The following is an 18,449-nucleotide window of genomic DNA, read 5'->3' as shown; positions in this document are numbered from 1 at the left end:
TTTTTCTTTTTTTTCTCTAAGTTTTGATACTCTGCATTAAGGTCTTACTAGTTACAATGAGCAAAAAGTACATGTAAAACAGGATGTAATTTTCACAGCACCTTCTAAATTTTCTAATCACTGTTTTAGAGGAGGTTGGTTTTTGCTTGGCCATTTTTTCTGTGTACTTATTCATTGATTCATGGAAGATATAGTAAAGATATTTGTAATGTGTTGTTCTATAGGCAAAATATTAAGGTTTTATAGAAAACACAATATTCCTTTTTCTCTTGTCTTATATTCTGCAGGGAAAGGACATTACAAAGTTATACAATTTATTACTTAATTATAATAGCTATATGTGTTGTGAGTTATAATTTCCTTCTTTATATTTTGTGCTATACAATTAATGTGATAAATTAACCATTAAACTATTTTGACACTGAAAGAATAAATTTTGGTAACTCTTGGGAAACTTACCTATAAATAATAATTAACTGATGGTTTCAACAAACCATTGATTTAATTTGTATCAAGTGTACATATTTATTTATTAGTGTAAACATATAAAGACATACTATAGCACATATGAATATATATGCATATCTCTCTATATAATACTATACACAGAATACATAAGGAGGTGACTAAGTCTATATATTTATAACATTTACAATACCTTATTAAAAATCTTTAGAGGAAATGTTCAAAGAAAAAGCTAGACATCATCACTGTTAGCAAAATATTTAGCATTAACCTTCACTTTTCTCCCTTTGTAGCAACTATTGGCTGCCATGGCAACCTTTCCCCCGGCACTACACAGTTCTTTTAGATGAAAAGCACGAGGCCTTGGAGACTTCAAATGTCTCCTTATAAAGCAGTCCCAAACCTTTACCCTGGAGCCATTACCATCCTGGGCCTCAAAAGCTCTGGCTACCCCATTTAATTTATTATGTCCTGCTTCAATCAATACCACTCTGGAGCACCAGAAGGGAGAAAGCCCACTACATCTTGTTGTGCAGTGCATGCTCACAAAATGTAACAAGACTTTTTTCTTCTAATTTCTCAGCATGGTTCCAAAGAATTTCCAAGGATTCCTAAGCAGTTTAGGCACATTTCTGTCTTGTTCTTTACCCCTGTCTTAGTGATTAACAAAAGTCACATTTATACTTTTGCTTTCCCCATTGTTAGTCCCTGATCCACACACCCCCCCCATCCACCTGGATAATTGTTGCTTTCACTTTAATATGGCAGCTCTAATTTTTATATTAAAGAGAGAGAGATGAGAAGCATGAAAATGAGGTTAGAGATGTAAATGATATCATAGTGCTCTGGGCTGGTGGTTGTTAGTGATGTGAAGTTTCTTCTTAATTTTTCAAGTGGCCCATTGCTAAAAAATATGCTTCTCTATAAGTTGCAATCCTGGCTGTCATCACACAGCATAGGACCAGTGGCATAGTTGGACAAATATGGCTTGTTTATAAGTGTCGTTCATAAGACTGGGGTGACATACAGTGGTGGCTAAAGTAACAATAAGAGGAACCTGAAGGTGTGACTTGGCTTCTCTGTATCTCAGACAGAAAATAAGCATATTAGTGCATTTGTAAAGTTGTCTCTAAAAGCAACCAAGTGCCTGAGAGGAAATGAGGCAGAGAAATGGGGTAACATTTCAGGAACGTTCATAAATCATCCTGAAAATGAGATGTTCACTTAGGTGACATGAAATTAGATAGTGGCAAAGTTTAGAGGCACATGTGACAGACAGGACATGATGCTTGAGACAAGGGTCCCTCTAGGCATGGACTCTGTGTTGGGGTGAAGGGGGGGAATAGCAGTGGACTTAGGGGGCTTGATGTACTGAAAAATCACATTTTGTAGGTTTGCAGGTCCTGATGAGAAGAAGAAAAACTTTCCATAGGGCAAAGATGCAATCCAAAGATGGGGAGGCTTTCCTCTGGCTTTCAAACACATCAGAAAAATTCCTGTCCTGAGTATTTGTGAGCACACGGTGCCTGCAAGCTGCTTTCCTGAAATACACTCCTGGATGCACCTATGAGCATCTGTAAATAACTAAAGAGAATCACAGGAAACCTAAGCCATTTTCCCAGAGTTCACAGCTCCGTGGCTCCAGGTTCTCGTGGCTGAGCTCTGAAAACCTTACTTCTTAAGACTCTTCCTGAGGAGAGAGGTGGTCCATATGCTAATGCCTTCTCTGCAATAAAAAGTCTTTTGGAAGAAGACACTTGCGTTTGGCACCTTACACCACTTGGTCATCCTGACGCAGACTCAAGACAGCTCTTGACATGGTACTGTAGAACAAGAACCTGCAAAATACTAGAACCCACCATGGGATCTGGGCCAAGGGTCACAAAACCTCTGTACTCTGGGGCAGCTGAGCGTGGAGACCACAATGACTAAGATGTCCATGGGAGACCCAAGAGAGAACTCTGATTACCATTCCACTTGCATTTCTTCTTTATCTCTAGTAAATTGCTTGCAATAGAAAACGTCATTTGGAAATCATACCTTGCCTTTCGGAACTGCAGTTTGGCGAACTCATTAGACTTGGCTGTGAGTCACTAGCAACAGCTTATGAGAGTCATGTTGCTGTCATCAGGATTAAATATTTAGTGAGCTCCGCTCAGCAGCATACCTGTGGCTCAGCATGGTTGAGGATAACACACAGAACAAAATCTTTCTTCTGTTTCACGTCTTGTAGGTTGGTTGATAACATACAGCTCCTTCTGGATTTGCAGGTTCTATGATAACAGATTCAAGAAACCATATATCCTAAATATATCTAGAAAACAAAAATTGCATGATTCTTCTGAACAAGGTGGCTTTTTCTCATAACTGTTTCCTAAAAAGTTGAGTATAAAAACTAACATTTATATTTAATTAATCCTTATAAATAATCTTGAGACTGGAGATAAAAGGAGTAGGGTTTATTAAAAACTTCCACAATTTCCAAAAGAAACACAACATAAGATTTTTAGAATTTATGTGAGTCCTGGAACGAGATTTTCCTTCGAAGAGGTTTAAGGACAAATGTACTAGATGGAACCACTGGATTCACTCAAGTATCACTTTGCAAGGAAGAATAAAAATAAAAATGGTTTGAATGGAGCAGAAAACATCAAAACAAAGATTTCAGGTAAAATTAATTAAATAAGTAAAGAAGTCAGGCAAAGTTTGCCCAGACAATTTTCAATGGCACTGATCATGAAAGCATACAAGGCCATTTAAGTAGTTAAACTGTACACAATGGGCTGAAGAGATGTTAGCACTTAAGAGCACCATTCAGACAACCCCGGTTGGGGTTTTAACTCATACTTAGTGTCACACAGTGAACTTTAACTCCAGTACCAGGGGATGTGACATGCTCTTCTGGTCTCCACAGGCAAAGGTCACACTCGAGGTGTACATAAGCACATACTGGCTGTCTTAGTTAGGGTTTCCATTGCTGTGAAGAGACCCCATGATAATAGTAACTCTTATAAAGGAAGATATTTAATTGGGGCTGGCTTACAGCTTCAGAGGTTCAGTCCACTGTCATCATGGTGGGAAGAATGGCAGGATCCAGGCACATGTAGTGCTGGAGAGGTCAAGAGTTTTTACATCTTGATCCAAAGGCATACAGGGAGAGACTGGAATCCACAGGCAGCTAGAAGGACTGCACTGGGTGGAACCTGAACACAGGAACTCTCTAAAGCCCATTTCCATAGTGACCCAGTTCCTCTCACAAGACCTCACCTCCTAACAGCTTTACTCCCCATGAGCCTAGGTATACTCAAATCACCATTCAAGCAAAACATAAATATATGTAGAGTGAAATGAAGTTTTGGAAACTTGAATGTTAGTAAAGAAAATAAAACAATACAAGCTTTCAGATGGCTTGTTCTCAAACCAATATATATATATATATATATATATATATATATATATATATATATATCTCCTGTAGCACTGATGATGTGTGGTGTAAAGAGATATTTAGTAGCTTCATAAATGAAAGTTGAAAGAAATAGTCTAACTATTTATATATGTACATATACTATACATTAATATAAAAATCCCAGAGCTTGCTTCATACACTAAGCATTATTCAGCAGGAAGATACTTTTCTAGCAGTGGTTCTGCTGGAAAAAAGGATCCATCCTTCTGATAGGCTCTACTCACTGAACATAAGCAGTCACAGTGGTTACGATGAGTTTCCTTTTGTGCTGTTAAGAGTTATAAAGTTTATTGGGCGCTACCATTACCATAATAACCTTCACTATCATTCAATTTATTACAATCCGGTTCACAGTCACTGAGCTAATGTGAAAACTAAAACAGATGTAAAGAACAAGGAAGCTCCTAGAATCAGCAGATCTCTGCTCCTGCGTGCACCAACAGCTGGCCCAGCTGGCACCAGCTCTGCTCCCTGTGCGGCTGTCGTCTGTCCGCCTTCCAGCTGTTTGCCAATCCCTCCTCTAGCTGGTGGAGAACCCCTCCCATAGGTTTTTGAAATCGTCCATTACTTGTATGGAACAACTTTCTCTTTTATTTCCCCAGGCTTTCAGATGAGCATTGAGAGTTTCCTTTGTGATTGGAGTTGTTCCTTGGCACACTAGTTCACCAAGCCTTCCTCCCAGCACTCGACACACATTCCTCCCCCTCGCCAGTGCTATGTTTTCTGAAGATTTCATTGTAATACAAAATATTATCCCCTCAAGCAGACGAACTATAAAGAAAGCGTGCACCTGTGTTCTTTGGATCTGAAAAGGGAAGCTGCAACTTCTTTTCCAGTCTCAGGTTCTAGCCAAGGTTGACCACAATTGCCAAGTCAAGGGCAGGTTCTTTATTTCACGTTAACGTTTTAGCTATATTTACCACGTTCACACTGGCCATATTTACTAAGTATACAACCCCAATGTTTGCTGGAATTTTTTCAAGCAGTATGCTTCGGAGTAAGCTCCCCAATACATTCATAGTTCATAAATATAGAGTCAAAGAAAGGAATGATAAATATATAGTTTCATAATATTGATAGAAGAATGTGGCTGGAAAATGGAAATTTGTTTTTTAAGCGTGTCTTCATGTCTTCACTTAGTTTTCTTTTTGTAAAAGTAAGGTCTTAAGGTCACTGCTCTAATTGGAATTTTTTAAAGCTGTGTAAGAGAAGGTAAATATATTAGTGCTGAATTTTCATTAGATTTTATGATAAAATATGGAAATTACCATGAAACTCAATTAGATCACTTAGAATTCATGTTCTACTACCTAGTTAAAGGGTGAACACTTGTTAAGAAGTGGAAGGCATAGCATTCTTGCATCTCTTGCTCAGTGGTTAAAAACATAATGATTTGAGTTTACTTTAGTCTATTCAGGTGTTCCCCTCTTATGGCACTGTTTTACTGTGTCTGAATCTAATAAGAACCTTGTTTGGGATGTGTTTTCTTATTTTACTTGAGATAAAATTGATTCTTGCAATTGACCTTAAAATTTTTAATAAATTTTATTACCTAAAATTGTAAATAAGCAAAGTAAGCTTAAAATTTAACATGAAGCTTTGTGGCTTCCATTTTGAACACCAGTTTTATTCAAATCGAAGTTTTTTTGGTTATATAAACTTTGGGTCTGTCTAATTTGTGCTGTGAAGTTTTAATTTACATTTTGCTTTTAAATAAACATTGATGTTTGTAATGCTTTAGTTGTGATGCTTATATTTTTATAATACAAAGCATTTCATAAATCTGTTCATATAGAGAATGCATACATGGAAAGGTATTAATAACTCACAAACACATAAACATAATTTTAAAGGAATAAATGTATCCATTTAACTAAGGACTCCTTTATTTTGCTTGATTCCCAGCCTTCCAAAATTTCATTTATTTGATAGTAGAAATGACTCCCACACATCTTTGTCAGAACATTCTCAAAGAATTAATAAAAATTAACAGTGATAGTTCTGTATCAGGGTACCAATGACCACATCTAAACTTCATCCTCTATTACAACTACAGCAAGAACAAATCATAACACTACTTACATGCAGATCTTTTCTAAGTTCTCCATTACTGGTTAATATTAGACTAATGTGCACTCTACAGAGATAATTTGTTGGGTATATACTTTAATTGATGCACTCACCTGTTTGAACTTCTCTAAAACATGAATACAGTGATATGTACATCATACATGGAAATATATTTTTCACAAACACTTGGAGATTTTCTAGTTATCCTCTCTATTGATTTCTAGCCCAGTTATTTTTGGAATAATATGTGATGTTTATTCATTGCAGTATTTACATACATGGTTTACCATGGTATCTGATTCTCAAGTATTTGTAACATTGGATGTAGCATCAAAAACATGAAAGTTATATCAAGTATTTTCATTGCTCTGTTCAATTCTATATTCTTACTGAATTTTGATGCTTTGTTCATTTAACTGCCAAGAAATATATGTTAGGAATCTCAAGTAACATTGAATTCTAATATCAGTTCTTTCTTTTTATAAACTAAAGTTATACTTTTAATTAAAATAACTATATACATATATTTATGGTAAGCTTATTTTTTCATCATAAAATATTTCCTCTATATTCTAGTAATAGTCTTTTATATGGTGTTCACTTTACCTGGTGTTTATGTCATTATATCAGCTTTTGTGTATAAAATTAAGTCTCATTCTTTTCAATGTATTGCACATACAAGAGATTAAAGAAAACAGAAAATATGTTCACAAAATATATTTGATACTGAAAAATGTAAAATTTAATGTGAATCTCCATGGCTTTCATTTCAAATGCCTATTCTAATTGTATAGAAGATGTTCATTAATTTGTATAGATCCTGAGTCTAGGTAATCTTGGTGTGTGATTTTTATTAATTGTCAAGTTTTAAAAATAATAAAGCTAGTTAGAAAGAGAGAAAGGAAGGCAGGCAAGCAGACAGGAAGGAAGAAAGAAAAGAAGGAAGGAAACAGAGTGGAGGAAATGTCCTGAGTACTGTACTCCAGGCTGGGGTATATGCCTATAGAGGAGAGTTGGGAATGAAGGGAGGTGCTTGACTGTGTATTAGGGGTGGAGAGAGGTAATCTCCTGTAGGCAGTTTTGGAATTAGGTCTGTTTTTAGTGTCCAAGGTTTTGATCAGGAATATATGAAGTTGATGCTTGCCTACTAATCTTTTATAAAATTCTTTTTAAATACTGTAAATGATGGTTTAAATTTTTCTAAGTATAATTGCATCATTTCCCCCTTTTATTTCCTTCCTCTTAACCTTGGCTCATTTTTGCAAATTTATGCATTGAGGCCTCCTGGGATTCCCTTGTTCATTTCAGTATGGCTACCTAAACATCATCTACAGATTTTCATATATTTTTTTAATGTCAAGTTCCAATTTGTAAAGATGATGAAAAGAGGAGGAAAACTAAACCTCTTGATTACCCAACAAATAGTACCATAGAATCAATTAAATTCAGTACTGTGATGCTGAGGTTACTGAAGGCCAGAGTAATGTTAAGCAGGATGTGGAGGGAATCATAAGTTCTATCAGTCCTAGAGATGCAATGCACCAACTTAGTCCCTGGGAATCCGTGGGCAACCCAATGCCTTTCTTCCTGGACACTCTTCCCTTCAGAATCTGCTCAGTCAAATAAACCAAAGTAGCATCTGTCTTCTCTTCTTTTTGGATCTATGTTAGCTAACTTGAGACATACCCAGACCTCAACACCAAATAGGACAGGCAGTGGGAACTCACCACCTTGCAGCAGTCTAACTCTTCCCTGACATGTCAACTTGCCTTCAAATAATAGTCGCAGAGTTCTCATACTCTAGCAGTAGAGATAAGCTCTAATGACGATGATGAATTCTACCAGAGTGGCTCATCTTCAAAGTTCTTAACAGATTCTTCTGGCGCTGCCTTCATCCTCACAGTCACCAGCTCAAAAAATAGCCTACAGCACCAAACAACGCAAAAAAACACTGATTTTTTAATATCTAAGAGACCACAGAAATAAAATGGGTAAATGGGGCCAACAGAGGAACACAAAAACTTTGTCGTGCACAAACTTGTCTCTGAATGGACAATAGGAAGGTAGTTCTTCCAATACTGTACTGGCTGGTATTGTGTCAACTTGACACAAGCTGGAGTTATCACAAGAAAGAAGCCTCAGTTGGGAAAATGCCTCCTTGAGATCCAGCTGTAAGGCATTTTCTCAACTAATGATCAAGGGAGAGGGCTCAGCCCATTGTGGGTGGTGCCATCCCTGGGCTGGTAGACCTTGGTTTTTTAGAAAGCAAGCTGAGCAAGGTATGGGAAGCAAGCCAGTAAGTGACATCTCTCCATGGTCTCTGCATCAGCTCTTGCTTCCTGACTTGCTTGAGTTCCAGTCCTGACTTCTTTTGGTGATGAACAGCGATGTGGAAGTGTTAGCTGAATAAACCTTTTCCTCCCCAACTTGCTTCTTGGTCATGATGTTTGTGCAGGAATAGAAACCCTAAGACCAATACTTACTTGTTAAAGAAAAATTTCTTTTATAAATTTATTCAGACTTTCCAGGTCTATTCTTGAGTATTAATGACCAGAAGAATTCCAGGTATTTGATGATTCAGATTAGAAAACAGTAGAAAAAGAAAAGGCTCAGAAAGCAATGGGTTGGTGACCCAAATGCTCCTATTTGGGGCAAGATCTTTCCAAGTTTTTGGAAGATGATAATAATATTAAAGAGAACAGAGATAGCTCCAAAAGAGACGTTGCCCTGAGTTTCTTAGAGCAGTGTAACATTTGTGACCAAGTAAATTTCCCATCATCTCTAATTCCAGCTTTTTATGTTCAGTGTTTTAACAAATAGATGCAATTCAATGCTCAGATCTAGAATAATTCAGCTGTGTCTCATATTTAAACTCTGGTGAATGTTAAATTCATGCATTCCCTAATAGCTATAGAACATTTATTTGTAACAGTGCCCTAAGTGGAAATAGAGAATAATGCAATATTAATTGCTCCTAAAAAGGTTACAGTGTAAAAACCATAGTCTACATTAAATCTTTCTATGCAGGCAAGAAACTTGTAATTACTATAGAGATTACTTACTTCAAAAGACAAGATGTCTTTTTGCTCACTTTTAGTGTAATAAAATCCTACCACATATCAAGAAGCAGCTGTGAGCACATAGTAAGAAGGTTGGGATTAGAATGCATATGAATTGTAGGATTATATTTTTCAAAACCTACTTTACTAAGTTATTTAATGCTTTAACCTCTTGTCTAGCCCACTATGCACCAGAGGTAGGAGAAGGGAAAGTTCAATTGTGCAAAGGAGGATGTAGCTCAGTTTAGAAATAGAGCTTTGGGGTGAATTCAATCCATGTTGTCAGAATATCAACAGTTCAGTCTACACAAATCGGAAGCAGTAGCTCAATCCTCTTGCAAATACCATTCATAAATCAGCAATGGCAATTTGATCCAGAAGAAAGCTCTGTCAATTGGCCTGAGCCTATAGAAGCAACAAGAAGCTGGACGACCACCTGAAGTCCCAGGGTGCATTTCTCTTTACAAAGTCAAGACCAATGAAGACCAACAAAGAGGGGCAAGGTGACCCAACACTGTAAAATGTTGTTTACTGTCTTTTGGGTTATATTTGTACCCATTCTAAACATCAAGTTGTCTCTCTAGCATCTACTATAGGATGCCCTTTTTTTCCCAGGCAGCTTCCAGAAAAACACTATGTCTGTTTTTAGCAAAGTATCCTTCTACTTGTTTGCTTTAGCAAAAAGATCCTCCAATAAGACAGTGCCCAGAAAAATGTCACACAGCACAAGTGAGTTTCCAAAGAAACCAGACATTTCCATTTCAATGAGTACTGCTGCTTCTGAAGAATGTGGAGATCTTATATGTAGAAACTAGAGCAAAACAAAGTCTTGAAGAAAGACAACGTGCAGAAACCCATGAAAGGAAAGAAAAAGGGAAGTCAATGAAAGATGGGGCTATTCCATAAAGAATGAAAATGCAGGATTTAAGATGAATGTGTATATGAACATCTTAGTGTGGTGAAAATTATGCTGGCAAGTCAGCTCATACCCAGCAACCAGGGCAATAGTTAATTAAGGAAAATCTCATTTTCATAAACACAACTTGTCACTCCCTTCTTATTGCAGTATTTTCTATGTCAGGTATACAAGACTTTGTCATCCAGATGGACAAAGTGGAGAATATTTCCCTTTTCTCCTCTGTAGCAGTTACCTTTCTGACATCAGTCCTAAGACAGATTTCATGGCTTTAAACAAATAATTCCTTCCTTTTTCACATCTCATACTCTGATAAACAGTTATAAAACCAAGTCTCAGGATCCAGTATTCTACTTCTGATGTATAAGAATAAAACTTTCATTTCATATTTATATAATCTTTACTTCTAGACACACCCACAAGTGCATGCATACACACACACACACACACACACACACACACACACACACACACACACACATTTACATGCACATATGCAAACTAATACACTTGATGATAGAGTTTTCAGAAGTATTTCCATATGCAAATATTGTTTCTTCAGACCTGTTTTAGAAAATTAATGTAACATTTTAAAATTAAGTGTTAGGAAACTTTGTGGTTTCATTGTATTTTGGAAGTGAGCTGTTATTAGATAGTAAATAAACTTGTGCTATAGTGCTATAGTTTAATTATATGTATTGCTTCTTAAGGCTTAAAAAGGTAATTTCCCAACTTTAAAAACAAAATAAAACAAAACAAAAATGAGATTAGACAATTTGTCTTTTGTTAGATTCTTACTGCAGTGATTACATCAGTCTATTATTTTCATTTTTATTAATTTATTAGTTTTCAACATTTCTCTATTTATCTTGGTATGCCTCAATGTGAGTTAAACATACAACAGATTTGTTGTCTTATATTTTCTTCAGCATTTTTTTGACCATTGGGATTTGATATTCTTTATCAGAGTGGTGAATCATGAGGAACAGAGTGTAGCCAGAATTTTTTATTGGATATTCTCTATATTTATATTTCAGATGGTTGGTGTTTTAGTCCCTGGGAGTTCTGGAGGGTTTGTTTGACTGATAATGGTGTTCTCCCATGGGGTTGCAAATCCTTTCAGCTCCTTCATTCCTTTCTCTATCTCCTTCATTGGGGACCCAAGTTCAGTCTGATGGTTAGCTGCAAGCATCCTCAACTGTAACTGTATGACTCTGGCAGAGCCTCTGAGAAGGCATCCATATCTGCCTTCTGCCAGTAAGCACTTCTTGGCATCAGTAATAGTGCTTGAATTTATTAGGTGCCTATGGGGTTGATCCCAGGTGAGGGAGTCTCTGAATGATCTTTTCTTCAATCCTTGCTCCTTTATTTGTCCCTGTATTTCCTCCAGTCAGTGCATTATTCTCCCTTTTAAGAAGGACTGAGGCATCCACATTCTGGCCTTCATTCCTTTTGAGCTTCATAAGATCTGTGAGTTTTTACTTAGTTATTCAGAGCTTTTGGGGCTAATAACTGCTGGTCAGTAAGTGCATACCATTTTCGTTGTTTTGTGACTGTTATCTCACTCAGGATGATAGCTTCTAGTTCTATCCATTTGCCTAGGAATTTCATAAAGTCATCATTTCTAATGCCCTAGTAGTACTCCATTGTGTAAATGTACCAAAAGTTTTGTATCCATTCCTCTACTGAAGGACATCTGGGTTCTTCTAGCTTCTGGCTATTATAAATAAGGCTGCTATGAACATGGTGGAACATGTGTCCTTCTTAGATGTTGGAGCTTCTTTTTGGTATATACCCAGGAGTGATATAGCTGGGTCTTCAGGTAGTACTATGTCCAATTTTCTGAGAAACTGCCAGACTGTTTTCTGGAGTTGTTGTACCAGCTTGCAATCCCACCAAAAAGGGAGGAAAGTTCCTCTTTCTCCCCATCCTCACCAGCATCTGCTGTCACCTGAGTTTTTGATCTTAGCTGGTTTTTGATATCTGACTGGTATGAGGGTAGAATCTAGTGTTATTTTGATTTGCATTTCCCTGATGACTAGGAATGTTGAACATTTCTTTAGGTGCTTATTGTCCATTCGGTATTCCTCAGTTGAGAATTCTTTGTTTAGCTCTGTACGCTATTATTAATAGGATTATTTAATTTTATGAAACCTAACTTCTTGAGTTGTTTGTATATATTGGATATTAGCCCTCTATCAGATATAGGGTTGGTAAAGATCTTTTCCCAGTCTGTTGTTTCTGTTTTGTCCTCTTGACAGTATCCTTTGACTTATAGAAACTTTGCAATTTCATGAGGTCCCATTTTTTGATTCTAGGTTTTAGAGCATAAGCCATTGGTTTTCTGTTCAGAGAATTTTCCCCTGTGCCTCTGTGTTCTAACCTCTTCTCAATTTTCTCCTTTATTGGTTTCAGTGTACCTGGCTTTATGTGGAGATCATTGATCCATCAACCAAGTAGAAAGAAAAAGAACTATACAAAAAATCAACAAAACCAGGAGTTGGTTTTTTGAGAATATCAACAAGATTGATAAACCCTTAGCCAGACTAACTAAAGGACACAGAGAGAATATTCAAATTAACAAAATCAGAAATGAAAGGAGAGACATAATAACAAATACCGAGGAAATTCAAAATATCATCAGATTCTATTAAAAAACCCTATACTCAACAAAACTGAAAAAAAATCTAGAGGAAATGGACAAATTTCAAGACAGATACCAGATACCAAAGTCAATTCAGGATCAGATAAATCATCTAAACCATCCCATAGCCACTAAAGAAGTAGAAGCAGTCATCAAAAGCCTCTCAACCACATAAAACCCAGGACCATATGGGTTCAGTGAGGAATTCTATCAGACCTTTATAGAAGACTTAATACCAATACTCTCTCCAAACTATTCCACAAAATAGAAACAGAAGGAACACTATGCAACTCATTCTTTGAAGCCACAATTATGCTCAAACCTAAACCAAACAAAGAACCTACAAAGAAAGACCACTTCAAAATTTTTTATAACATGTTTTGTTTGCTTTGTTGTCGTTATACCACATGTCCAACATAGGTTTTCTTGGAGGAACTCACAGACATCCCAGGTATATCATTCAGGACCACACATTGTAATCTGAAAGGTTATGTGAGATACATGTGTTGGTCAGGAATTCTAGAACCATCTATAGTACAGTAATCTAGTGTTTAAACATGTCTGCATAATTTATGTTTACATGTCTCTTAATACCTTTGCGTTTTGAATAATTTTATCGATCACTCTTTTGTCTCCAGGAGCTGTGATTCATATTCAAAGGATGATAAAGGAGGCAGTGTCCAACTTCAGTCAGTATATAGTTTCTAGAACTTCTAGTGCAATCATACAAAGCAGAATATTTTAAACCCACAGAAAACATGTAACACTTTAAGCTGGAGAAAGGCTCATTTACCACAGGGACAGTGTTTTGCTTCCAGGTTTCTTCATCAGAATATTGTTTGTGAAATGTTCATCATGCATTGTTAGAAGAGAGATGTGACTTAAATAACCAATAATACTTCAGAGCTTGATAAGTTCCCAGCATACTTATTTTATAGATAACAGCAAGACCTATAACAAGCCATCTGGCAAGTCCTGATTGGACATGTTAGTCAGCATAGCCAAATAATGAATTATGGTTGCTGGACTCTCCACCATCTATGATACCATTAATGTTCTTTTTTGAAACAGAAGAGGAAGATGACTCAAAATAGCAATGCAATTATCCATGTTTGCAAAACTAAAAATAAAACAACATAATAAAACAAAACAAAACAAACAAACAAAAATTAGTTAAGCTTGGCACTTAATGTAGAATTCATCTACAACTGTGCTGTTGACCACTAAACTACCGTGAAGATCTTGATATTTGAAAAACTGAATTTGAGTTTTAATTATTTTTCCTGTGTAGTATTCATATTTCTCATATATCCTTCCAGAAATTCTAGAACTTTTGCAAAATAAAAGTTTACATTTTACCTTTGTTTATAAAGCCTTTTGTTTCCCTTTTTAATATTATTTGTCCCCCCCCCCCTCTTTACAGGTATCTACAGAAGAGGGCATGACTCTTGCTCGAGACTACAACTGTGCCTTCTTTGAGACCTCTGCAGCCCTTCGATTTGGCATTGATGATGCTTTTCAAGGCTTAGTGAGAGAAATACGCAGGAAGGAATCCATGTTGTCCTTGGTGGAAAGGAAATTAAAGAGGAAGGACAGCCTGTGGAAGAAGATAAAAGCCTCGCTGAAGAAGAAGAGAGAAAACATGATCTGAGGCTTTGCTTCTGTGTCCCTCCTGTCTTTCTTTGTGGGTTTTATCAACCAGACAACTGTTCATATCTCCATCTTCTCTCCCCCTCCACCCCCTCTCAATATCTAACTGCAGGCAGAAATTAGACTTCTATAACTTTATGTCTTGAGATACTTTTATTTTGCCTTTAACAGCTGGGTAGATTTTGTCAATCAGATGGATAATGCTTTATAGATTTCACAATATATTACCAAGTAAAATTAACATTCCAATTGCCTCATTTTCCTGTAAAGAGTAGCTTCATTTTGTATGCTGTCTGATTCTAAAGAAAATATGCCAACTTGTAACTGGGATGATAAAAGGATTAGGGGATCTGCTTTTGCCTGATAACCCTGGTTGTTTGCATTTCACAAATCTGTAAATAATGAGGAGGCCGGAATAGTTTACAGAAGTCGTTGTCTTAAGTGGAAGAGTCTTGGTATTTCTTTTTGAGTCCTCTATAGATGAGCATTAGAGAAACTGTTGATAATAAGTACCGAGTTTGTGTTGTTAAAGTACTAAAATGGCATGTCCCATATTCATAGTGCTTGGCCCGTCATACGCTTTTATTGAAGTTTCACAGTAGCTTTACTGTGATGAGCATATATGTTATCTGTTGTAGAAAAAAATAATACTATGAGCTTGGTGATACATGTGCCCAAGAAAGGACCTGTTGCCCCTCTCAGTGAATCTTTCTTAGAACTGCTTCACCTGCACAGTAGCCCTCTGTCTGCAGGGATGTGGCCTCCATATTCTACATGTTCTCTTCATATTATTACATTCCCTGTCTCATTTTCCATGGAATATTACAAGAAGCTGACATCAGAAATGTTGTTGTTATTTGTCTTACAATGGTTCATTGTGTAAAATAAAATCTTTCACTCACCCGTTTTCCCCTTGTGCAAATTAGTTTATTTAAATTCCAGCCAAGAAAGCAACCACCGGAAAGAATGTTAATGGGTGTGTGTTAAACGGAAAACTGAAAGGCTAAGCCTAAAACGGAATCTGTCAAGACAATTTTCATGGATTGAGGCTGGTTTTATCATAAATTAGGGAACAGAGGAATTGAGGAACAAGAATGTTGCTCAGCCATCAGTCTCTTCCTCATCTTGGGCTCACAATGACCCTGAAACCAGCTAAGTGCTGAGAATGGAGAAATGAACTATTCTGACACAAACTTCCCATAGTTTAAACCTCATCTGGAGGAATAACGCCACTGAAATAACAGTAGAGTCATAAATACTTGTACAGGAAAATGATACATTTTACATATAAATAAACAAGGGAAATATAGGTTATGGGTTATCAATTCCTAGCTGTTAGAATAAAACTCAATTTGTCAGAACATTATATTTTGGAGTCACTTTATACTTGAGATTAAGATTCCTTTCTTAATCCCACAAAGGACTTTTCTTTTTGTCCTTAGGTTTTAGGATCAGGAGGTTGATGCTACTGATCTTTTGTTCTGAGTTTTTCTGAAACCACATTGTATACATATTTTATTCATCCTAAACTTATAATAAAACCAAAATACACTGTAAATTCCTCTCCTAAGGAATACATTGTTAAATGCTATGTCAGGAAAAGGAAAAAAAAAGAAAATGAAACCTATTATTTTATAAAGACTGTAATCACTCTCCATTTAAATTTGTATTAAGTTGACATATAACAATCACACTTGTTAAGAAAGCTCCATGTGATACAGGATTCTGATAGGTAGAAACTGTCTTTGCTATCTCCTTTTGGTTTTTAATGACTAATCTTTTTCTTTCTTTTGTTAAATTGCTTTATTCACTTCCAGCATGTCTTTTGTGTCCAGAACCTTAAGCCCCTCTATTTATCTCCCTATTTTCAAGGAAAACACAATTTAGGAAATAATTGTCATTATTTTTCCCCAATCAGCCTATTAGTAAACCTAGTGAATTCTTTGTCCACGTGTCACACTTGACATATTTTCTAAACAACAAAGAGTTTAAGAGTTTTATATTTCCTTTGATTTTTTAAAAAATACTTTGTCTTTGACTTAAGTTCTCATTTTATGTTTCTTCTCCTTCTACTTTTACTTCTTCTTCTTCTTCTTAACTATAACCCTTGAGTAAATTGTTTGTGTATCTTAAACTATTTGTACATAATTAATAATTTATGGTAATTTGATTTTGTTGCTTAAAAGACTTTATGGAAGTTGGGTTATAGAAATTTTTCTTTATAGATACTTGATACAACAAAAAAGTTACCAAAAATTGCCATTAAACTAATAGTATTTGAGACAATTATTACCAGCAAGGGCAGAAATTATGCCTGAAGCACATTTAACCCAGTTTTCTCTCTGAAAATCCGAATACCAGAAGGAAACACTTCATGGGTGTAGGTATTTCCTCTCAAGAGCTATGAAATTATTCCAGCTGGCCTAAGATTGAAATATTAACATTTTGTCCATGATCATAGTTTGGGAACCTTATGAATATACTTGGGTGATCTTATGAAACCCCTAAACATGCCTGTGTTATTCTATGATACTATAGTTAGAGTGAGTCTGCCATTTTCTACCTTAGGGCCTCCAAACTCTACCAAACCTTCTCCATTATATAATCCTCAAGCTCCTTTAGGCACAGGCGTAATAATGACCTTGCTTCTCACTACCTATTTTTCTATACCAGAGCTTTCAGGAAAGCACAATGAATGAAATGCAATTTCTACAAAGATATATTAAATTTCCTTACCTGCTTACAGAGAGTACAATTACTAGAAAAGAAATAATACAGAGAGGCTGTAGAGCCAGGAAGTCAGTAACAGCTCATTTCTAATAGAATCTATGGAAAGAGACAAGAGACCAGTTTTGTAGCTAACTTCTCCTCTCCCAGAAGGCCATGGCCACAAGCTTTAGTTTAGTAAATGGTGCACAATCACTGATAAACGTTTTTGTGATTCAGTTTCAAACTTTCTTAGCTTTTTCTTTCTATAACAAATATTTGAGATTATTTAGAAACAGAGAAGAGTCTCACTTCTGCATTCATTTTAGGTGTTTAGATGTATGATTGAATGGGTTTGAGTCAGAAAAAGTTCTCTACAATTTAAAAATTGAGAAGTAAATTTTGCTGAGCTTGAAAATTTGTGAAAATCCAACTTAGTCATCATACTTAGCAATAAAAGGCTGAACGCTTCTCTCCAGTGGTATATGGTGTACTCACATTACCACTGGCATTTAACATAGTACTGAATGCTCTGTCTACTTCATTAAGGCAAGGGCATTAGACATTACATAATTATAAATATATTCTTATGGGCAAGAATGATTCAAGCCTATTTCTAATTGAAGACAATGTTTTCTTATAGAAATCTCTAAGAAATCCATAAAAAGAGTAAAATTTACCTACATCACATTATGAAATGTCTAAACAAAAAATTATTTCAGTTTCTCTACACCAAAATACTAGAAACAATCTAAAGGAGTACTACCATTTACAATTGTTTTAAATATCATAAAATTAAAATAAATCTATATTAAACATTCAGAATTTATGTAACAAAAATGTTATCATTACAAGGTTCTAAACAAAAAAGGCTACCTACAGCCTTTCCCTGCTATGACACCAATGAACAACACGAAGAACCAGCATGGTGTAATAATCGTGAGGTAGTGGTGCACATGCCTTGTCAGTAACCAGCAGTTCTATAATTAGATTTAAGACCCACACAAGAAGAAATCCATGATTGGTTCTATAAACCTAGTTAACTACACAGTAAGTCATGGGTTGGATACTAGGAGAAGTGACCTGTCCAGCAGGTCAGGTTATTTAGGGTCCCAAAGAGGCCTTCATCCTGAAAGTCATGGGGCTGAGAGAGAAAGGAAGCCAAGCACATAAAGAATGACACAGAGTCAGTCTGGATGGTGTCAAGGCTTCATTGAGGATAGAATGCTTATAGCTTATATAGGCTTAAGCAGGGGGAAGGCAGAATGCAGTGGCATTTTACAAAATCTTCAGAACACAGAAGAGGGTGGTGCTGCGGTCCAGCGCTGATGGTCTCGTGCTTTTTCTGGAACATCCTGTTTTGTCACCTGGCAGTTATTCTTGGCAGGGCCCATTGTGATGCTTCCCGGAAGGCTCAGGCAAAAGGTCAGGTTCCCACAGGCGGGGGTGCAGCTGCTCACAGGCTGCTGT

At 36.3% G+C, this 18,449-nt stretch overlaps 1 protein-coding gene across 1 annotated transcript in view; it reads left to right on the top strand.

The window, feature by feature from the left end:
- The window catches only part of RIT2 (Ras like without CAAX 2), a gene marked incomplete at both ends in the record, with an annotated part of 351,386 nt that extends 337,112 nt beyond the window's left edge, over nt 1–14,274 (top strand). The window contains one exon of the mRNA XM_080919840.1: nt 14,047–14,274. Coding sequence (XP_080775966.1) covers nt 14,047–14,274 — 228 coding nt within the window. The remainder of the gene's footprint in view (nt 1–14,046) is intronic.
- Between the last annotated feature and the right edge of the window lie 4,175 nt (nt 14,275–18,449).

The sequence above is a fragment of the Micromys minutus genome, assembly GCF_963924665.1.
Source record: "Micromys minutus genome assembly, chromosome: 8".
NCBI lineage: Eukaryota > Metazoa > Chordata > Mammalia > Rodentia > Muridae > Micromys > Micromys minutus.
This window is presented reverse-complemented; position numbering and strand designations above follow the sequence as displayed.